This window comes from Saccostrea echinata, unplaced genomic scaffold, assembly GCF_033153115.1.
Source record: "Saccostrea echinata isolate AGI-Se365-2 ecotype Australia unplaced genomic scaffold, CSIRO_AGI_Sech_v1 ptg000041l, whole genome shotgun sequence".
Classification (NCBI taxonomy): Eukaryota; Metazoa; Mollusca; class Bivalvia; order Ostreida; family Ostreidae; genus Saccostrea; species Saccostrea echinata.
This window is the reverse complement of record NW_026889790.1, coordinates 1437520-1461077: the sequence shown is the minus strand read 5'-3', so window position 1 is coordinate 1461077 and position 23558 is coordinate 1437520. Positions and strand designations below refer to the sequence as shown.

At 34.3% G+C, this 23558-nt stretch overlaps 1 protein-coding gene across 1 annotated transcript in view; it reads left to right on the top strand.

The window, feature by feature from the left end:
- LOC133200834 (folliculin-interacting protein 1-like) overlaps positions 1 to 23558 on the top strand; it is a 29212-nt gene that overhangs the window by 4678 nt on the left and 976 nt on the right. Inside the window, exons 8-37 of the mRNA XM_061336650.1 lie at positions 705 to 818; positions 1899 to 1987; positions 2117 to 2173; positions 2289 to 2418; positions 2800 to 2900; positions 3439 to 3518; positions 3634 to 3704; positions 4894 to 5055; positions 5864 to 5919; positions 6095 to 6258; positions 7402 to 7502; positions 7889 to 8013; positions 13178 to 13273; positions 17057 to 17171; positions 18858 to 18974; positions 19154 to 19254; positions 19479 to 19541; positions 19627 to 19715; positions 19842 to 19928; positions 20060 to 20217; positions 20342 to 20442; positions 20565 to 20685; positions 20863 to 21035; positions 21193 to 21310; positions 21434 to 21486; positions 21578 to 22549; positions 22659 to 22769; positions 22907 to 23072; positions 23231 to 23292; positions 23393 to 23525. Coding sequence (XP_061192634.1) covers positions 705 to 818; positions 1899 to 1987; positions 2117 to 2173; positions 2289 to 2418; positions 2800 to 2900; positions 3439 to 3518; positions 3634 to 3704; positions 4894 to 5055; positions 5864 to 5919; positions 6095 to 6258; positions 7402 to 7502; positions 7889 to 8013; positions 13178 to 13273; positions 17057 to 17171; positions 18858 to 18974; positions 19154 to 19254; positions 19479 to 19541; positions 19627 to 19715; positions 19842 to 19928; positions 20060 to 20217; positions 20342 to 20442; positions 20565 to 20685; positions 20863 to 21035; positions 21193 to 21310; positions 21434 to 21486; positions 21578 to 22549; positions 22659 to 22769; positions 22907 to 23072; positions 23231 to 23292; positions 23393 to 23525 — 4086 coding nt within the window. The remainder of the gene's footprint in view (positions 1 to 704; positions 819 to 1898; positions 1988 to 2116; positions 2174 to 2288; positions 2419 to 2799; positions 2901 to 3438; positions 3519 to 3633; positions 3705 to 4893; positions 5056 to 5863; positions 5920 to 6094; positions 6259 to 7401; positions 7503 to 7888; positions 8014 to 13177; positions 13274 to 17056; positions 17172 to 18857; positions 18975 to 19153; positions 19255 to 19478; positions 19542 to 19626; positions 19716 to 19841; positions 19929 to 20059; positions 20218 to 20341; positions 20443 to 20564; positions 20686 to 20862; positions 21036 to 21192; positions 21311 to 21433; positions 21487 to 21577; positions 22550 to 22658; positions 22770 to 22906; positions 23073 to 23230; positions 23293 to 23392; positions 23526 to 23558) is intronic.

The following is a 23558-nucleotide window of genomic DNA, read 5'->3' as shown; positions in this document are numbered from 1 at the left end:
ATACTGTATACTAGGATGTTATACTGAACACTGGGATATGGTACACTGAACACTGAGATATGTTATACTGAACACTGGGATATGTTATACTGTATACTAGAATATGTTATACTGAACACTGGGATATGTTATACTGTATACTAGGATATTATACTGAACACTGGGATATGTTATACTGAACACTGGGATATGTTATACTGTATACTAGGATGTTATACTGAACACTGGGATATGTTATACTGAACACTGGGATATGTTATACTGAACACTGGGATATGTTATACTGTATACTAGGATGTTATACTGAACACTGGGATATGGTACACTGAGCACTGAGATATGTTATACTGAACACTGGAATATGTTATACTGTATACTAGAATATGTTATACTGAACACTGGGATATGTTAAACTGAACAGTTTTCACCCTTACTTGTACTGTATACTGTTACATTTAACCCCCAAAACGTTCTGTTGGTGAATTCATTTTCTAATGTGTCTGGACAAAAACGAAACTGAACTAAATTTCCCTGTACACAGGAGAATGGTTTATGGACATTAGTTGCTCAAGTGCTCTTGCAAAATAGTATTGAACTTTGCTTAAAAACTAATTTTCTTAAAAATCAGTAAGTTTAAGTCTGTTCTCTCTTCAATGCACCTAAGTAAATACGAAGGAATTCTTGCTTCTTTCTGTTTATATAAGGCTGTCTCCCTGAAGAGGCCATTTATGGAAGATGAGGATGAAAGATATGGTGGTGTGGAACAAAACAATCTACCTAATTTTTCTGGCCCTTTTAGAACAGCCAAAGAACAACTAGTAAGCACTTTCTATTGAAAACACTTCTGTTTAAAAGAATTTGGCTTATTTTGTAGGGGTGAAACGATACACCTCCTTCACGGTTCGATACGTATTGTATAATTATGTCTCGGTTCGGTTATTTTCGATACGATACATTTTGATAGAAGGAAACAAATTCAACGTTGTTTTGTGCTTTCTTTTTCTAAATCTAGTCACATATTTTACGAATTTTATTTGCAAATTGACTAGAAGAAATTGATTAAAATTATTTGACTGTCAAAAATTATTTTACAAGCTATCAGTCATCAAAAATTTACGTTTTCTATACTTATTTATACCGAGTAACGTGTTTTACCTTATGCCAAACCCGACTGAATAACGATCTCGACCGAAAAATGAACCGAACCGAAAATGAGAGATTTTGCACCGTGTATCAAACCGAGAAAAAATACCGCGGTGAATCGATACCGCGGTGAACCGTTTCACTCCTATTATTTTGATTATCCATGGCAATTAGAAATAATTTAATTTTGTTTGTATTCTAGCCTCTGATTGGTTTATATCCAAAAAGGAACACAAATTATTTCTGTATAACCTGGTTTGGTATGGGGACACACCCCCTGACAACCAGCTGAATCGTCTGTATCCATGCAATCCTCTCATTTCCAGTCCTCAGGATTCATGGAAAATTCCAGATTTAATAAATGTACCTTTAACTTCAAACAGTAACTCGGATCTTACCACATGTAAACAAACAACATGGCTGCTAGGACTTTGTATCAGTTTTTACCTCCCCTCGCTTCCCATCACTTCCGTTACTACGGTTGTATTATGTATTATTGAGCAGCAAATTTGAACTAATAAAAAGCAACGAAATTTTACAACAACAGTTGTTTAATGATTTTAAAATTAAATTATAAGGAATGACTCTAATTCTTGGCCAAATTATTCGAGTATAACCTGGTTTGGGTCAGTTTATGCTCTTTTATAATCAGCTTTGTGGATTATAAAGCGTAAACTGACCCAAACCAGGTTATACTCGAATAATTTGGCCAAGAATTAGAGTCATTCCTAAAATCTATATGTCCATTTCAACAGAATATTGATAACCAGAAAAAATATGGCAGAGGGCGTGGTCAGGTATCCACTGCTTCCTACGGGGCCACCAAAAAGTCTCTAGGACCTAGGTCAGATCAATCTACAAAAAGGAAATCCTTAATAATCAAATGAATTTCAAAAATTCTTGAGTTGATAATATAGCACATTATGAACTTTTTACTTTTGTGTAAGAAATTTAATGTGTGGATTATTTTCAGACGAGGCACAAGCAGTAAATTTGTTCCTCCAGTGATGAACAGAGAAGAAAATGAAGAGTAGGTGTCTAATTTCTTACTACAAGTCTGTTGACTAAAGTAAAGATTTGACTTGAAAAGAAAAAAAACATCCTTAGTAAAGGTTTCTTAGAAATAATGAATTTTTTGATACCAGGAATGAGGATGTTGGAATAAAGGCCATCACGAGATCTGTCCTTGGTAAGAACGGAGAGAAGAATGAAGAAGTGACAGATGAACGACTGAAAGGAATAGAGCCCAAAATGATAGAACTTATTATGAATGAGGTAATCTGTAAAATGTTTACTAAATAGATAAAAATAGTTTGTTTATACAATGTATTGTAAAAACAATGAATTCTTGTTTAAAACAAATTTAACAATTTTCACAAGAAGTGCAGATTAATGAACTCTGGATTAAGTAGAGTGAATTAAATACTAACAGTGCATTATGCTCAATTTGTCATAATTGGATAATCATTAAAACATTTTCAGTTTCCAAAAGTGAAGACTTATCGAAAATTTTCTTGGAGGAGTAGGGGCATGAATGCTTCTATTTTACCTATACATATCTGAAAAATGTTTACACCCCCTCTGACCAATGAGGAAATTCATGTACAATGTACTAGATATGACACTCCATTACATTGGATATCCTCTTTGATCCAGATAATGGATAATGGCCCACAGCTGTCCTGGGATGATGTAGCTGGCCTGGAGTTTGCCAAGAAGACCATCAAAGAAATTGTGGTGTGGCCAATGTTAAGACCGTAGGTGTCAGAAATGGAAACACATGCAATTCTAATTTACAGAAATTAATACAACCGAATTTGTATCAGTTGAGATATACCACTGACATTGTTTAAAATGTTAATATATATCCCTTAACTGAAGTTAATGCAGGCAATTTGAAACATTTTAAGAATATTTACATGTACCTGAATGCGGTTAACCAATACCGGGCCCCAAGACCATAAACTGAAAATAGACTAAAGTCAAAGTTTTGATTTTTAATACATGTGTATCTTGAGTTTTCTTTAATGTATTTGCTTAAAAATTTGCAATTTTATATAACATTTAAGTTCAAATATATGACGAAAATTTTGTTTCAATATCAAAATTATTTCAAAAGTTATACTGGTTTGAAATTTTGACTTAAGTCTGTTCTCAGTTTATGGTCTTGGGGCAGGTAGTTGTTATGTGTTTGGGAGGCATTTAAGCATCAAGTCACAGATAACAACTACAGTTTACAAAGAATGTTGTGTGTCTTGTGTCTCTACTTGATTTGATTGGTCTTTACTCTTTCAGTGATATTTTTACTGGTCTTAGAGGTCCACCAAAGGGTCTGTTATTATTTGGGCCACCTGGCACTGGCAAAACTCTGATAGGTAAGTGTAATTCATTCTTACAAGATAATTTCTAAATATCTAATTCAGTGTGTGGTTTTTAAACTTGAACACTTAATTAATGCTTTAATAATGAAATTGTGTTGTTGATTTTCAGGTAAATGTATTGCAAGTCAGTCCAAATCTACATTCTTCAGCATCAGTGCCTCCTCCTTGACCTCTAAATGGGTAAACAATACACAACATCTGAAATTATCAAATGCTTTAAATCTGTTCCTCAGTTTTATAAATTTTTTTTATTCTAATCTTTATGTTAGCTTCTACTTTGAAGTGCTCATTTTTTATTTCATAAACCTGTTGTTATTGCCATATACTGTAGTAAGGTGTCTGTTGTTTGCCTGTAAACAATTTTCAAATTGCTACTCCTCCTACAGTTTTAGTTCGTTTCAATGTCACTTTGTGCACAAGAAGACTACACTAAGATAAATAATTCCATATATCAATTTTTGTTATACATGTATTTGTGAACAGTGTTGCCGTAGTTACTAAAACCAGAAATTCTTGTGAAATTCTTTCAAAGACGCTACTCCTCCTACAGTTTTGGTCTTATTTCAATAAAATTTTGTACACAAGCAGACCTCACTAAAATACTTAATTCTCTACATCAGTATCTGATTTCAATGAGTTACCAAAATAAAAATTTCTGTGAAATTCTTTTACGTTTTGTGTAGGTCTGGTCTGATTTCTAAAAATTTTTTTTACACAAGTTAGACTATACCGTGGTTAATAATTCTGTTCATTGATGTCAATTTTGGTTTTGCCATGGTTACTAAAAATAAATATTTTCTATGAAGTTTTAGTCAGATTGCTATAAAACTTGCCACACACAGAGACTAAACCAAGGATCATTATGTATTGCTATACGTTGTTCATAGTTTCAAATCCTAGTACATGTACTTTGTTCTTAGCACAAATCTGCAGAGCTGCAGTCTCGTTAGACTTTTATTTTGTTGAACAACAATTTTCCTTGTTTTCATGATAAAACTAGACAACAAAATTAAATGATCAACAAACTATAAATATTACTAATTATAGGACAGGAAATGGTAGCTGTTCACAAATATAAATATCAATGAAAATGTTTTCTTTATAGCAAAAACCTCAAAATTTATTCCCCACAAAAATTAATGAAACCATATACATGTATACATTTTTATGTGTTACTGATCATTTCAATTGAAAGTAGTTTATTCATTTCTCAAACATGATACCATCAACATTAACCTCAGCAACAACAAATTAGTTAATATTCAGTCTTTTTTTCTGAGTTCACAAATCATCTTTACTTGTAAAAGTTCGTTAACAATGAGGGATATTACACTTAATAATGCTGACTGTGTTTTTTCTGGTTTGTCAGGTAGGAGAGGGGGAGAAGATGGTGCGAGCGATGTTTGCTGTGGCGCGCTGTCACCAGCCAGCTGTTGTGTTCATTGATGAAGTGGATTCCCTGTTGTCTCAGAGGTCGGACGGTGAACACGAGGCCTCCCGCAGAATCAAAACAGAGTTCCTGATACAACTGGTAATGCCAGAGCTCAACATAAATGTTTATTCTCTTGTCCAGTTTCAGTGATAATTTTTCATGGACAAATGAATATTGCAGGGCATTTATAGTCAAGTGATTTGTCTGTAATTTTTTTTTTTTTGAAGTTGAAATGTTGAACTTTGATTAGTTGCATGGATCTAATGAAATTTGGGTTTTCAGTATCTGGTAGGAAAGCTGTAACATGGGAAAACAAGGGTAATAAAAAGAATTAGAGAAAGATGGCAAATAGATGTTTGATGTATGTCTTTTTGTTGCTATTTTTATAGTACATGTATATTTTATATAGCATTTACTGCTACTTAGGACAGGATAACTTGCAATATGTTTCAAAAACTCATATAACAGATTCAGTGAATATATTATAGATTGAAAAGGGTCTTTTCAAGTTGTCAAATAGTTCTTTATTGAAATATTTTCAGACAAGTAAAAGTAATGTTTGGAACTTTTTGGAAAAGTAAATTTCATAGTCACTTGTCCAAGTGGACATGTATGAAAAACCGTTAATGTAGAGCCCTGAATGCACAGTTATGTCACCTCTACCAATACTGGTAACCTGTACTAGGAAAAAAAATGTCCTGCAACAAAAATCAGCTTTGCATAACAACTTGCAAATATGTTTGCCAAACAATGAGGGCACTTTGTATACTGATAAGACACCAATATTATATCCTTATTGTTGAAAAGTTATGAATTTGTACCTCATGATGTCTCAGGTTTACTTAATGTAACAAAAGTGTTTGTTGTTGTAGTTCTTGTGTTGTATAATGTGTAAATGTAATTATAGGATGGAGCTGCCACGCTGTCTGATGAAAGAATTCTAGTCATAGGAGCTACCAACAGGTCAGGAAAAATTTGATGTGTAAATAATCCAGTAAACTCTTTCACTCTCAGTTCCTGATCCAGCTTCAAAACTTAAATTATTGGTAAATGTAGAATAAAATGGAGAGAGTTTGCATTTGTACATGTGGATTGCACATTCAATATTTGATCTGTAATTGAAGTTTTCTTCGATCAGGCCCCAGGAAATAGATGAAGCTGCAAGACGAAGATTTGTGAAGAGACTTTACATCCCCCTTCCAGAAGGTGAAGCTCGTAAACAGATTGTCCTGAATCTTCTCTCCCAGCAGAAATATCAGCTGACAGCGGCTGAGTTAGATGCCATTCAACAGCAGTCTGAAGGTCTGGGAGAAAGAAATGATATCCATTTTGTTGGATTTTTATTTATAATAATACAGCCTACTTCGGACATACTGAAATTGAACCAACAATTTTATCAATGTGACCAAAGTTCAAAATAAACAAAATTGGCCTTTGAAAACTTTCTGAAATCCTAATCCTGATCTAAAACACGTAGATAAATCAGAATTAATTACACAGCTAAATTTATGACACTTTGTTCATTAAAGATTCATTTGTAAAAAGTCCAACATTTTTCAAACTCGGTATAGTTTCTTGATTTTATTCTTTATCGGTAAGGCCAATAAAAATTAATAGTTTCTCAGGTCAAAAATTTCAAAATTCAATGCGGCAGGCAGGTTCTTTTTTTTTGAAGCAGGTGTGATATACCTTTTTTTCATGTCAACAAAATGATGATATCAACTGATTTTTACTTTTTTGTACTCTTACATTAATTATAATATGTATTCAACTTTAAATAATGTTATTTTAAACATTTGTCAAAAAAGTAAAATCTACTTGTATAATTATGATGTCACCAACCATGATAACAACTGGCTAGGAGGACTTCAGTATAACCGTTATAAAAACAACTCATTATCAGGTCCGTGGACTGATAATTTACTTCAAAATAAGGAATATTTCAAACTAAGTGATTACAATATAAGTGGAGTAGGCTGTAGTAACATTGGGGGAAAATATTTTTAGAATACTTGGGCATTTATAAAACCTCATTATATGTATATACTGTAGAAGCACAATTAAATTTTCGTGGGGCTAAAATTTCGTTGATTTGTCATCTAAAATGCTTTCGTCGGCATTAAATTTCGTTGCTTAGAAAGAAACCCTACTCATTATATAGTCATATAAAGATTTTGTGTGGGATTTAATTTCGTTGATAATTGTTAACAACGAAATTTTATCCCCAATGAATATTTCTGCTTTTACAGTAATTATATATAAAATTAATGATGTTCTTTAGTTTACCAATCTTGCTTGCCAGTTATTTTTTTGTTTAAGCAGTAAAAGCTAATTATTTGGGTTCCAACTCTGCATAATGTAAAAGTTTTAAAATGTTTTACCACAGTCTCAAAAAAAAAGGTGTGCTATAGTGATTAGAGAATACAATAATTTGTGTATTTACAGGATACTCGGGGTCAGATATGTCCTATCTATGTAAGGAGGCAGCTCTGGGTCCCATCAGATCCATGGCATTTGGGGACATTGAAAACATTACTGCGGAGCAGGTATATAAAATAAAGGCATTCAGAACACTTTATTTCCATGTAAGGGTTTTTGCATGGCTTGACAAGGGGGTGCTTGTGTGCCCAAGGCAATCTGAAACAATGCACTTGTTGCATGGTTCTTTGTTTCTTGATTAAATGATCAAATCTATCAGGGTAGGATGACTAAAGCCTGTAATTAGGTGAATAATTACTTGTTTTACATTGATTGGTCCAATAGTTAATCAAAAAGATGTGTGCAGACATCAGTTTTGTACCATGGACATTTTTAATGGAAACCTTTGGTTGGTAGAGTAGTAAGTGTATTTTCTACTGACCAGTGGGTTAATCTTGTTAGAGAAATGACTGATAAGCTGTAGACTTGTTATATTTATCATGATTACTTTCAGGTTCGACCTATTCTGTATGAAGATTTTGAAGCAGCCTTTCATCAGGTTAGAGCCAGTGTTTCTGAAAAAGACTTGGATCTGTATCTGGAATGGGATAAGACATTTGGAAGTACCAGTAATCGAAAATAAACCTGATTTATTTTGAGTGACAGGTTCAAACAGTTACCATTTAAGTGAAAATCATGTGGTCAAGATCAGTCTGAGAAATAAATGAAAATGTCCACATTATCCTATGGAAAATATGACTGATTTTTCTATTTGATTCATGTAGGACTTGGCAAAAAAGGGGCTGCTGTAAAGTATTTTTAATGCAAAGAAATTGGATGTTTTGAAATACATTGTATTAAATGTATATAATAATAAAACCAGGGAAAGTGTTTCTCTGAATGTTTGTCAGTTTTTGAAAAGTTACCAAGAGAGACCATTTAATCTACAGGGCCAGTAACATACTATACTTGATTTCATGTTATCACTTTATATAAAAAAGGGAAAAGGGAAATGATATCACGTCATCCTGATTATTTACACAGGGTCAAACTGACAAACGTTCCGTATTTTCAAAAAAGTCCTTGGATTCATTCAACAATAATAATTCTTTAATAAAAATTTTATCAGGATCATTTATGAAGAGTTTAGTTGTGTTTCACAAACTCGATAACCTGTCATGCAAGTTGGTGTAGTTTAAGTCCACCACTAAATTCGTGCAACACATTATCCAAGATTTAACATGGCTATGATTGATCAAATATGTTTTTCTAAAACATTTATTGCTGATCCTGCTCTGCCTTCCAACTTGCATTTGGATTCCCAAAATTCTCAGCTCTACAAATTGGAGAAATGGGATGTAATAATGGCCTAAAATGAAAGGAAAAAAAAAAAGGTTTTCTTAAAGTCTGAAGCTACAGTTTATGTTTACCAGCTTTGGAAATCCTTCGAAACTGAATAGAGATCAGGACTGAGTTGCTCACATGTTATCTCTGTCAAATTTTTACCAGTGAACAAGGGCTTTAACAAATGGTTTAACCTTTGCAAAGGTTTTGAGCAACCCAGTCCAGTCCCAGATGAGACCTGACAGGCTGAGGTACTGTGTCACAGTTATCTGCTGATGTCAACTACAGGTCTAAATTTGAAGCCTTCCACTATTATCATACCTCATTAAAGTAATTCTGTAAATTGCATTATCTGACTGGTCTAGACACTCGTATGACAAAAAGAATAAGACATTGAGCATCCCAGAGAGAACTAGAAATCTGTCCATAGGACATGAATGCCCGATCGAGGGTATATTAGTAATGCAACATGAAAATTTGTATTAGTGTATGAAATTTGAAGAGAATATCTTGAATAGTTTCTTTAAAATTGAAATCTAAAAAGTTTGATATAGATGATAAATTCTCACCAAATTATGTATAAGTGCATAAGCTTACATAAATATATCTTAAATGGTTTCTTTAAAATTAAGCAAAATGCAAATTTAAGAAAAGTGAGGTCATGGTCCCAGAAAAGTTCAAGGTCAAACATTTTTTATGCAGTTGAATATTTCTCATAAATACGTATCAGCATATTAAGTTTGATAAAAATATTTTGAATGGTTTATTTAAAACTGAGCTAAACACTAATTTAAAATAAATGAAGTTAAAGTCAAAGGAAAGGTCAAGGTAGAAAATGTTGATGCAGTTGAAAAAGTTACATCAGTATATATCAGCATATGAAGTTTGACACTAATTTAAGAAAAGTGAGGTCAAGGTCAAAGGAAAGTTCAATGTGAAAAAATATTGATGTAGTTGAATAGCTTACATCAGTATGTATCAACATATGGAGTATGACACTAATTTAAGAAAAGTGAGGTCAAGGTCAAAGGAAAGGTCAAGGTCAAAAATTGTTGATGCAGTTGAAAAGGTTACATCAGTATGTAGTAGATGTGAAGTTTGATAAAAATATTATAAATGGTTTCTTCAAAATTGAGCTAAACACTAATTTAAGAAAAGTGAGGTCAAGGTCAAAGGAAAGGTCAAGGTCAAAAAATATTGATGCAGTTGAATAGCTCTCATCAGTATGTATCAGCATGTGAAGTTTGACACTAATTTAAGAAAAGTGAGGTCAAAGGAAAGGTCAAGGTCAAAAAATGTTGATGCAGTTGAATAGCTCTCATCAGTATTTATCAGCATATGAAGTTTGATTACACTATCTTGAATGGTATCTTTAAAACTGAGCTAAAAACTTAACTAAGAAAAGTGAGGTCAAGGTCAAAGGAAAGGTCAATGAAAAAAAATATTGATGCAGTTGAATAGCTCTCGTCAGTATGTATCAGCATATGAAGTTTGTTAAAAATATCTTGAATGGTTTCATTAAAACTGAGCTAAACACTAATTGAAGAAAAGTGAGGTCAAAGGAAAGGTCAAGGTCAAAAAATGTTGATGCAGTTGAATAGCTTACATCAGTATGTATCAACATATGAAGTTTGATTACACTATCTTGAATGGTATCTTTAAAACTGAGCTAAAAACTTAACTAAGAAAAGTGAGGTCAAGGTCAAAGGAAAGGTCAATGAAAAAAAATATTGATGCAGTTGAATAGCTCTCGTCAGTATGTATCAGCATATGAAGTTTGTTAAAAATATCTTGAATGGTTTCATTAAAACTGAGCTAAACACTAATTGAAGAAAAGTGAGGTCAAAGGAAAGGTCAAGGTCAAAAAATGTTGATGCAGTTGAATAGCTTACATCAGTATGTATCAACATATGAAGTTTGATTACACTATCTTGAATGGTATCTTTAAAACTGAGCTAAACACTAATTTAAGAAAAGTGAGGTCAAAGGAAAGGTCAAGGTCAAATTGTTGATGCAGTTGCATAGCTCTCATCAATATCTATCAGCATATGAAGTGTGATAAAAATATCTCGCATAGTTTCTTTGAAACTGAGCTTTGAACAGAGCTAAACACAAAGTGTGACGGAAGGACAGAAGACGGACATGACAAACACTATATGCCCCGGCCATATTCATGGCGGGGCATAAAAATCATATTCCCCCAATTCAGAACTCTCATTTTCTTATTGAGAATACTTAACAGACATAAAAATCTGCCTAAGGATGGTACCACATTCCTCATGCCCATTTAGAACAAGTTAATATCTTTTACTTGATAAATAAAACCCCATGAACAGTTAGAAAAGCACAGAGCTTGCAGTAAAATGTCTGATGACTATTAAATGAAAGTGAATATGAGAGCAGTGATAAATTTGTAAGTTTGTTTATTTTTAAAAATTTGGCTTGATTTGGAATGATAATTTATTGCATGACAGTTTGAGAGATATGAAGATTTCTGTCTGTCCATCACACTTTGTGATTAGCTCAATTTCAAAGAAACTGTTCAAGATATTTAACCAAAAACTGATAAATTTTGATGAGAACTATTCAATTGTGGCATAATTTTCTAACCATGACCTTCTCTGTGTCCTTGACCATACTGTTCGTAATTTTGTGTTTAGCTCATTTTTAGCTCACCTGAGCTGAAAGCTCAAGTGAGCTTTTCTGATCACCCGTAGTCCGTCCGTCTGTCCATCCGTCCATCTGTAAACTTTTCACATTTCCAACTTCTCAAGAACCACTGGGCCAATTTTTACCAAAGTTGGTACAAAGCATCCTTGGGTGAAATGAAATTTAAATTGTTAAAATGAAGGGCATAGTCCCTTTACAAGGGGAGATAATCAAGAAAAGACAAAATAGGGTGGGGTCATTAAAAAATCTTCTCAAGAACCACTAGGCCAGAAAAGCTAAAACTTATATGGAAGCATCCTGTGGTAGTGTAGATTCTAAATTGTTCAAATCATGACCCCTGGGGGTAGGATGGGGCCACAATAGAGAATCAAATTTTTACATTGAAATATATAGGAAAATCTTTAAAAATCTTCTCAAGAACCACTGAGCCAGAAAAGCTGAAACTTATGTGGAAGCGTCCTGGGATAGTGTAGATTCTAAATTGTTCAAATCATGACCCAGGGAGGTAGGGTGTGGCCACAATAGGGAATCCAAGTTTTACATTGAAATATATAGAAAAAATCTTTAGAAATCTTCCTCTTAAGGACCAGAGAGCCAGAAAAGCTGAAACTTATGTGGAAGCATCCTGGGGTAGTGTAGATTCTAAATTGTTCAAATCATGACCCCTGGGGGATAGGGTGGGGCTACAATAGAGAATCCAAGTTTTTACAATGAAATATATAGGAAAAATCTTTAAAAATCTTCTTCTCAAGAACCACTGGGCCAGAAAAGCTGAAACTTATGTGGAAGCTTTCTGAGGCAGTGTAGATTCTAAATTGTTCAAATCATAACCCCCAGGGGTCGAGTGGGGTCACAATTGGTATTACAAGGGGGAAAATCTAATTTAAGTAAGTGAAGCTTTTGAACTGTGTCCTAGATATTTTTATGTAAGCTTATGCACTTACAGTGTATACATAATTTGGTGAGAACTTATCATCTATATCCAATGTTTTGGATTTCAATTTTAAAGAAACTATATTCAAGATATTCTCATCAAATTTCATACACTGAGACACATTTTCATGTTGCATTAATTATACTTATATACCCAGGATGAGGCATTCATATCCTATGGACATATTTCTAGTTTGGTAAATAAACAAAAATATGAAATGCCTTGATTTATCAGGAGTTGTGTAGTGTAGTGGTTTAGTCTTGAAGGAAAATGATATACTCAGGATTTTTATTGCTAACGTAGGGTTCAAACCCCAAGTCAATACCACTGTAACATTTTTTTAGTAGTAGAATAATTTGTGCCGAGAAAATTTTCCACAGAAAAGTTTTTTTTTTGTCATAATTTCATAAATTTCTATAGTAGTATTAAAGCTAGAACTTTACTCTAAATACTAAATTCACAAAATGCATGAATATGATTTTAATATATCTGATTCAGAAGTTATAGGCATTAATTCTGCATGTCTTGTTCAGCCATATTCTTTGTATACTGGTATCAAGTGTTGAGAGCTATATATTTATATATATAAATATTATATTATAGTCTGTAACAGGGCATTGGTGTCCAATAGATAATTTTTTTAAGAAGCTCCACATATGCGTAATATCTATTATTAGATTGCGAAAAGTATTCCGAAAGTAGGTTCAAAATAGTTTGGGAAATCCTCATCACTCTATGCTAGAGAAGGATAGAGAAGTTCCGAATGTCAAATTCCATTTCTGGCAAAGATAAGCCAATGGGAATGGATCTTACAGAGTCAATGTTATCAACAATCATGTGATGAATGTAATGGAGGCCCGTAGTAAATATGGCATTACTTAAAATTTTTCAGAATCGTAAAATAGGAAGAAATTCTGGACTCTTCGGCAAATATTCAGAAAGAGGAAAAGAGTAAGTATTTGTAGAATTATTTATTTTGAGGTCGTATTTTCATATTTTTTTTAATGGCTAACAAAAAGTCACTTAGTTCCCTCGTGAATCTTTGTCAAGGAGCAGTGTTATACGAGTCATTGGACATTGTTTACATTTTATGTTTATAATTCTCTTAACAATGAAATTATCATCCTCTGGTAATCTGGAAATGAACACAAAATTTTCGTGAAGTATCGAAAGTATTTGAAAGCAGCTTCATCTTTCGGTGTGTATTAGTGCGTGTGTTGAGTAACGTAAACAGCGGGCTGATTGTTTACAGGCCAGCTGATAAGCATGTGACCAGTTCACATGAATATGGATCACAATGTACCCTGTACATAGCTTACACATCACTGCCCACGAACTGCAGAATGAAAGAATTCATTCCAACTTAAAGAGTATATCTTGTGATTTTTAATTTTTATTACCAACCATGGGACTTTTAGCTAATATTACCAGTGGAACTAATGTGACAGATTTGTGGATCACTAACAAATCTATATTCAGGAAAAGGTAAATTATCAGTTCCTGTAATGTAATACTGACTCCGAAGTGTGCATGGAGGTCTATATAAACCCTTATTTTCACTAACTCTTTTGCAGGGCAACCCAGTATAGTGTGGCAAAATATTAGTTGGCAGATATTATATATTATACCACTCTCTACCATCGGCTCATACATTCACCTCTGTCGTTGGCTCGCGTATATCACAGTGATAAGCACAAGAAATAGTGCGTTTGTTTTAATTCATTATGATTAAATGTCTAAGCTAATGATAGTCCTTAAGGAAAGATATTTACTAAATAGATCTAAAACTATTAGTTTAATTTGAAATAATCCTTGAAATATTATGTTTTTTACGTTATGTAAAAAATCTTGAGGTGAGCCCATTGCAGAGGTGTCTGAGAAAAGAACGAATGACAACTCTGCATAGGAGATTGATATTATACCTGCACTTTCTAAAGAAAGTTTGTGTATATTATCTGTCACACTTTCTTCATCCTGTAATTACTCTTACAGAGTTTTCATTTTCATCTTGGGGGCCAAATGGCAGTTGAAAAAAACTTTTTTCTGTAATAACCTGATTTCCCAAACTCCTTACATTTTACGCAGTAGCCAAATCTTATTTCACCAGATGAATGGTGGTGTCCTTTAGATGTGCAGTAAGGTTCTGGAGTTTTCATTTTAACCCCTGGGGTCGAAAAATGGTGTCATTACATTTTGCAAATCATCTTTTGGAAGGTATTTGGTGGTGTCCTGTATATGTGCAATAAGGTTTAGGAATTTTCATTATCACTCTGTGGGCAAAATGAGGGTCATATTAAAATGCCTTTTTCATTTTACAAAAACCTGATACCAAGAACTCCTCATACATTTTACATAGTATCCATTTCATCTTTTGTAAGATGTGCAATAAGGTTTCAGAATTTTCATTTTCACCTTTGGGGCAAAATGGGGTTAAAAAAATTTAGGTTTTCAAGTTCCAATTTGGGCTGATTTTTTTTCTTCTCTTTTTTTCTTTACATTTTTTTTTTCTGGAACTCTCTCTTAAAATCAGAATTTACTTCATCACAGTCTTTTATAATTTTATATAATTTCAGAATGGTATATGAATTCATTATTTGAAATATGAACATAAGAGTCCTATGGTCACATGCTCACCTGTGCATTTCATGCTCAGTTTGATACATGTATACACACTTTATGTAAATTATAGAAAAAAATTGTGGCTTCTTCACTACTTAGGTACAAGGGAGCTAGGGTACATTTAGAGGCAAACACCTACTGGTATTACTGTATTGTGACAGCATCTAATTAACAATGCTGTAACATAATTTTTCACCACACTGTATCAACTTGCTCAGCAAAAGAATAGTACATGTACTGCAGTTATTGTGAAAAATAGTCTTAGGCTCTTAGGCTAGCTCTTGGTATTAATGCAATTTGAGTGGCAATTAATATCATTTAGTGTAAGTCTAAATTTAATTAATGAAATATATAATCAGGTATTTCATATGGCAAAAAAAAAAAGGAAACTAAACAAACTTAAGTAAGATGTAAACATAAAAAAAATGCGTAAATTGCATTAGAATGATATTTTAATAACTATCATAAACTATGCATAAATTGCATTAAAATGGGAACAACCATCTTGTTTGTAATTTTGCGACTGTTCAACCCTCTCGGTTTGCGACCTGTTAAATCAGAATTAATGTTAGCAAATAAAAAAGAGAAGACAATTATTCTCATAGTTAATGCTGATATTCATACATCTCTTCTAAATCACTGGGCTGTCTTTGTGCTGCCATAGGATGGAATTAAGATTTCAACATTTTGGAAAGCCAATTAAGCCATTAGATGAAATAGTATTTAGACTTTAACTTACTGTATATCTAATCAGGGAACCTGTAGCATTCTGTGATTTTCTGCTATGGGCACCCAAAATTATTTAAAAGGAACAGAACATAATATCAGAATCCTGTTGATAAAATAAATAAATAAATACTAATTTTATTGTCATAAATTTGTTTTATTTTTCATTAAGGGCATTGATAAATAACCATATCAGTGGTAGAAATGAGGTTCTACTTCAGAGAGCGTAAGCATTAATGCCTTTATGTACACAACCATCTATAGAAACACAATGACATTCATCTAACAGCATTCACCCCATCTCCAGTCCAGTATCTAACAGCATTCACCCCATCCCCAGTCCAATATCTAACAGCATTCACCCCATCCTCAGTCCAATATCTAACAGCATTCACCCCATCCCCAGTCCAATATCTAACAGCATCATCAATCCGTTTATCTAACCTTCTTCTTCCTTCTTCCCCTGCTGCACATCCTTAATTCATGCAAATAAACCTCAGCCATTTCAACAAAAAGATAAAAATAAACTTTTCATACATACCAAGAGATTAAGTTAAGGCATACATGCTACATTTTTTTTTTGAATGAAATAAAAGCATTTATTTTATATTTTTATATTTTTCTAACTTTGTTAGAAATAACCAAAATGTATACAACATCACATAGATATTGATTTATGGTCATTTATTTTCAGGTTTCTGTATCAATAAAAATTGACGTAATAACTTGTATTTATGACAAAGTCTTGTATTAAAGTTTATTATTAGACTGATATTAGATAAAAAAAAAATAACAATTTCCAACGACAGTCGTACTGTTGGATTTTTTTTTTTTACCTAAAAAGTACAACCTGTTTAGTATAACAAATGTGCAATCTTTATTAGTGATAGAATAACTAAAATTGTATATTTTCGGAGACCAGTTATGAGGGAGTCATAGGATATGAAACAGATGTCGGAGATAAGTTTTTGTATACCGGTAACTAAAAGTACAGAGAACTTTTACCTGAACATGTTATCAAGCTTTAAATCGGCCAATCAATGAAGGGCAGTGGGCAGATACTTTATGTAAACAATTAGTAAGGTATTTTTATCACATCAGTGTTTCATAAGTAATGTTAGTATTCAGGCTCATGTTCAAGTTATTATTTAAAATCTTGATGCTGCATGGTAAATTCAAAGGGACAATGCCATGAAATTATATTTTGACATTAAAAAATTCATTAAATGCACTTGTACATAGAAATGAACACCATGTAATCAAAAAAGAAAAAGATTGTACTGTATATTCATGTTAAAACATTAGTTACATGAAAACATATTTAATGCTGTGTTAACTTTTTGATAAAGCATAATGAGTTTTGATGAAAACACGTTTTATTTTTCACAGATGGAAGCCCCCTAATTTTGATCCCTCTCTGATTCGGCTGCTGATTTACAGCGAGGTGGACGGAAATCGCATCATTCTGTTTGACTCCAGCTCTGTTGTCAGGTGGGAGGATAAGGTAAGAGAATTTAGAGAAATGTTTTACTGCACCTTATAAAATCATTTTTAGCTCACCTGAGCCGAAGGCTCAAGTGAGCTTTTCTGATCACATTTTGTCCGTCGTCTGTCCGTCTGTCTGTCTGTCTGTCCGTCCGTCTGTAAACTTTTCACATTTTTGACTTCTTCTCAAGAACCACTGGGCCAACTTTGACCAAACTTGATACAAAGCATCCTTGGGTGAAGGGGAATTTAAATTGTTAAAATGAAGGGCCAAGTCCCCTCACAAGGGGAGATAATCAAGAGAAGACAAAAATAGGGTGGGGTCATTAAAAAATCTTCTTCTCAAGAACCACAGGGCCAGTAAAGCTGAAACTTATATGGAAGCATCCTGGGGTAGTGTAGATTCTAAATTGTTCAAATCATGACCCCCGGGGATAGGGCGGGGCCACATTGTGGAATCAATGTTTTACATAGAAATATATAGGAAAAATCTTTAAAAATCTTCTTTTCAAGAACCACTGGGCCAGAAAAGGTGAAACTTATGTGGAAGCATCCTGGGGTAGTGTAGATTTTAAATTGTTCAAATCATGACCCCCGGGGGTAGGGCGGGGCCATAATAGGGAGTCCAAGTTGTACATTGAAATTAATAAGAAAAATCTTTTAAAATTCTTCTTCTCAAGAACCACTGGACCTGAAAAGCTGAAACTTATGTGGAAGCCTGCTGGGGTAGTGTAGATTCTAAATTGTTCAAATCATGACCCCTGGGGGTAGGGCGGGGCCACAATAGGGAATCCAAGTTTTACATTGAAATATATAGGAAAAATCTTTAAAAATCTTCTTCTCAAGAACCACTGGGCCAGAAAAGGTGAAACTTATGTGGAAGCATGCTGGGGTAGTGTAGATTTTAAATTGTTCAAATCATGACCCCCGGGGGTAGGGTGAGGCCACAATAGGGAATCCAAGTTTTACATTGAAATATATAGGAAAAATCTTTAAAAATCTTCTTCTCAAGAACCACTGGGCCAGATAAGCTGAAACTTACTTGGAAGCATCCTGGAGTAGTGTAGATTTCAATTGTTCAAATCATGACCCCCGGGGGTAGGGCGGGGCCACAATAGGGAATCCAAGTTTTACATTGAAATATATAGGAAAATTCTTTAAAAATCTTCTTCTCAAGAACCATTGGGCCAGATAAGCTGAAACTTACTTGGAAGCATCCTGGGGTAGTGTAGATTCCAATTGTTCAAATCATGATCCCCGGGGGTAGGGTGGGGCCACAATAAGTACTACGGGGGGGGTGGGGGGGGTGGGGAGAGAAATCAGGTGAAAAACAGCAAGGCCAAAGTTACTCAGGTGAGCGCTGTGGCCCATGGGCCTCTTGTTTCATTTTATAATTTGGAAATGAATTCAACATTTAAAAAAAAAGCATTCAAATCCAATGTTTATAATAGTACAGCTACGGTAATTAGAACAGCAAAAATTAAGACTGTAATTAGAGTAGTTGAACTAGCACATTATTATATTCAAACTACAGGAAGAAACTACACAGCATCATCAATCAAACCAGGACATTTTAAAAACAAATGGTAGACAACATCTCTTGTAGGAATTTGATTTCTTGGCTAAATAAATTGAAGTGAATTACATGTACATGCAAGTATAATATGGAAATACAATAATTACAGTAAGAATACATTTTTTTCAGCAGCAGCAGAATCCAAGGTGCCAAAAAGGTGCAAAATGCAGAAGGAAAAACCCAGTGAATGCAAGTCCCACTACCACAGGGGAGATAACCTGTCAACGCTATCAGCCAAAGTACCAGGTAAGGACATTGTCTGTCAGTTCTAGGCATCGTGGTAATTGATATACTGGTATTTTTATTCCAGAGCTTACAAAATCATGCTCTGACTTTAAGACATTGGATTGATTATATCTAGGATATATTTTAGTCATTGCATTAATTGATATTGATATACTAGTAATGGCATTTTAATCTGGTAGCTTACAAAACCTTGCTCTGACTGTAAGACATTGGAGGAGGTGGTGTTTGGTAGTGTTGGAATGGCACAGAAGGGGAGCTCACTCAAAGTGCATTTTTTGTGGTAAGGTTACGTATTACCTAATTAACAAGTCTAAACAAGAGAAACATAACAACAATAATGATATATATGTTATATATACACCAGCTTCTTTATCAAATACCTTACATGTGTATGCAGACATCAACTTTTTTTTGTAAAATACAATATTTTATACATATTAACATACTGCAAATAGTTCCTGAACATCTGAAGTAATGTTTACTTTTAATTTTATTTATTCTTAGGTCACGGATGTTGCTGACAAAAGTCTTCATTCCGACAGCCCCCAAACAAGAGTCCTTTAACAGGTATGTAATTACACAGTTAATTATAAGAATGCAGCTTGTCTGTTTCTTTTCTGTTAGATTATCATTTTTCATTTGTATTTTTCAGTGACCTTGATTTTAATCAGAGCTCCCCAAGTCAAGGGGATCAATCCAGCCCAAAGCTTATTTATCACCCAGAGAAATCTCCCAGTATTGGTAAGTCTGTCAAAGAGGAAGGATTTTCTACACTTGGCTTAATTTAAATGTCTAAGCAGAATGGATTTACTATCAAATGGAAGAATTAATACATTAAGTAGACGTTTATGCAATGTTTATTTATAGCTCAGAGTATCCCGGTTGATGTGCCCTCCTCACGAGACAGAATTGCCACCTTTGATATTTATGACCGAGACAGTGGCCTAGCTTCATGTAAGCAGTCAATAAGAAAATAAGTAGTATAGAGCACTTCAAATTTTTACCAAGAGAGAAAAAAGTCTTATGCAGTGCTTAAGTATATATTTGATTTTTATGTAAAATCTGAGGTTGTATTTTCCTTGTAGTGACCTCTAGTGGGAGTTTCCAGACTCCATTCCCATCCCCTAGTAGTAATGCTAGTAGTTACAGCAGTCTACACCGAAGGTGGATGAGAAGTGTCCACACATCCATTGAGGGGTGCATCAAGAAACGCAACTCCCACGACAATCTTGTCGCTCAAGATGTAACTGTCTCTTCTGTTTTCTGTACTGTACACATAGTACTTAACAAGTAAAAAATTGCAATAAAGAACACTCTTGAGAACATTTGGTAAATGTTTAATTAATATTTTTTCCTGTCATTTCCAGACCTCGTTAGGCCCTCAACCAGGATGTAGAAAAAGAAGAAGTAAGCTCGCGTTGGGCATTGTGTTTGGCGGTGATGAGCAAAAGAATCAGGACGACAACCTGTGAGTTAGAGTGATCGAAATTACTGAAAAAACATTTTATTTTACGCATTGAGTTAATTGTGATGAAGGTTAATTATCTTCATTTTTTTAAAAAGAATTTTCCTCTCTTTCTCTCTCTGCAGGTTATTCCAGAATTTTTTCTTCTCCCATATAACACTGATAGAGGGGCACCTTGAAAGATTAAAAATGGAGGTTGAAAAAGCATACAGCACTAAACAAAAGTTTGTGGATATTGTCATGGAGGTATGATATTGCTGAATGTCTGTGGTTAAAAAAATTGGTTTGATAGTTTGTGTTGATCATCAGTCCTATTTTATATAAAAAATAGATCCTTTTATCACATAAAAAAAGAAAGATATTCAAATACTGAACAAGTAAATGAATGAGAAAAATATGTCAAATTATACTTTATGGTTTAAGGCTTTGGAGACTTTTCGAAGTGACATCATGGATTTATACACCTCTCCACGGTTGAGTGAACCTGTGTGGCAGAGCATGATGTCACATCCCAGCTACCGCTACCAGATCTGTGAGAATTTTATGAAGGAATTGGTAACACTCATCAACAAGTTTGACAGCAAAAATAATGAATTGTAAGTCATCTAGATCCAAAATACAGTTATTTTCTTGCTGAATATTTTGTGACTCACTGATTTGCGTCACAAGATTTTTGTGTAATGAACAGATTTACAGTGAGAGTGTTAACTTTCCTGATTTAAAAAAAAAGGATTTACCTCCTTCTTGTTACAGTTTTATGAGTACCCTTGTCACAGCAGTGTTGACACATCATCTGGCATGGGTTCCCACAGTAACCCCAGCAGGGGGAACTCCCTCCAAGACCTACCTCCACAATCATTCTGCAAAATGGGTATGCATCTCTTGCAAAGAACATTGTTACAGAGCACTATAAATATATCATCTTTTTTAATTACATAAAGAAGTAAGAAGCTGTGAGCTCTTTGTATAAACCTGTTGGAATTTTTCTTTACAGTTGGACACATTAGCAAAGACCCATCCTTACAATCCACTCTGGGCTCAGTTAGGGTAGGTCCATGTAAATAGTAGTGCCATCATTTTTTGCCGATATTATGCTTTGCATTTGTTATTTTTTAATCCATCATTTCTTGGATTTCAGGGATATGTATGGTGCTATTGGCTATCCACTGAAAATAGCCAGGACAATTATTGTAGGAAAAAAGGCAGATCTTGTCAAAAAAATTCTGTACATATTGAGTTACTTCATTCGCTGTAGTGATGTCCATGAGAATGGTGAAGTCGGAACACTAGAGTCGTTTCTAGATGATGTTTGCATGGAATCTCCAGAGGAAGATAAAACTCCCGTCCATGAGGGTTTTAAGTTTCCCTCAGTCCCTGACGAGAAATTACAAACAGGGTTTCATATAAGCAATTCTGTGATATTTAACACTAGTTCACCTGAAGTTCAAAACAATGTAGAAATCAAAAAGTGTGTTGATAGGAGTGATCTGAAATTAGATGTCCACAGTCAGCATAGCTCACAAAGGAACAGTAACGAGACGGAATCGTCAGAGATGAACCAGGACGAGGGATACTGCTCCATTGTGCAGTCTGACGAGAGTGAGAAGATCAGGTGTAGGTTATCAACGGACTGTGTGGTGGAAAATGTTCCTGTTGAAAATGTTATGAATGTGAACAGAGCCGCAGTTAGTAGGACTAGTGATGTGAATGAGAAACTCGTAAAACCTGCCAAATCTAGTTCTGTGCTTTCATCTAAGGTTAGTAACAGTAATGATATAACAGTGGAAAAGAAGCCATCAACAGCTGACATAAAGCACCAGTTTCTGTCAGATAGAAGTAATAGTATGTTTAATGAGTATTTTGAGGATGACAGTATAGTGACAAAAACAATTGATGATGTGCCGCTAGACAAGCGAGTCATTCACCCGGCAATGAGGGATATTGTCATGTCCCAGTCACTAGAATGTTTAACAGAATCCTCTGACAATGACACACATCAGAGGCGACTTGGGTCAGTGGGACAGTCTGCCAGGCCCAAATTATCCCCTCTCTCCAGGCAGATGAGTTCAGATTTCTCCAAACCCTCCACCTACAATCCCGGTCGCTGCAGGTTAGCACTGATTCTTCATAATATAAATGTGTATCAACTTAAAAGCAACATTTTTTGGGTTTGGGTCTTGATGAAACATGGTACTAACAGATTATCTCTTCTGTTGCAGGTCTGTAACCCCAACAGAATTGAACAGGCGCCGTCATCTCTCCTCAACAAGCAGTTTTGATTTTGATCACATGGATCCACTTGTTCACTTCAAAGAACTTCCAATGCCAAGGTAATTCAACATTGTAATGAGGTTTTCCTCACTTGCATGCATTATCTTCTAGTGTTGCATCATTTAACATCAGAGAATGTCCTTAGATTTAAAAAAGTTTTGATATTTTTGTAACCATGTATCTTTGGTGTTTTCAGCATTAGTAGTGAGAGGAATAGCAGCATTAAAATGTTTGATAGGAACTTTGGACGGTCCCTTCTTGCCGAGTATTCTGACCATTATTTATCTAATTTTGTCCTGCATGGTACATCGGACAACAACTTTAAAGAGAAACTTATACGTGATCTCCACATGGCAACTCAGGTCTGTTTTTGTGATGTTTAATGAAAATAAGAAAATAGACATGGAGAAAGGTCTAAGTTTCTATCTGTAAACATGGAATTGTGCAATGTCTAGAATCATGTATTGATTTTTCTGTAGGATGTAATTGTTTTGTCTACAAAGTTTTTGTTTTCTTGCAGCACTCCGTGTTAGATGAGCCAATAACAGAGGCTGTGTTTATAGTAGCTGATACAGACAAATGGTAACGTGTCATTGTCAACAAAACTTATCTAATGTTGATAATCATTTGTGAAAGATAGTCCTAGTTAACCTTGTATGACATGATTGCTGTGTGTTTTCAGGTCTGTGGACATTACCAGCAGTAAGTCACCAGACCAGCCTCCGAAAGTTAGTCGTGTGGTGGCCTCTCAACTTGTGTGCAATATGATGGACGCTGTTCAACAGCTACACCGCCTCAAAATGAGTTCCGAATTTGTAAGTTATGTAAATGTATCTCAACTTTTGTAA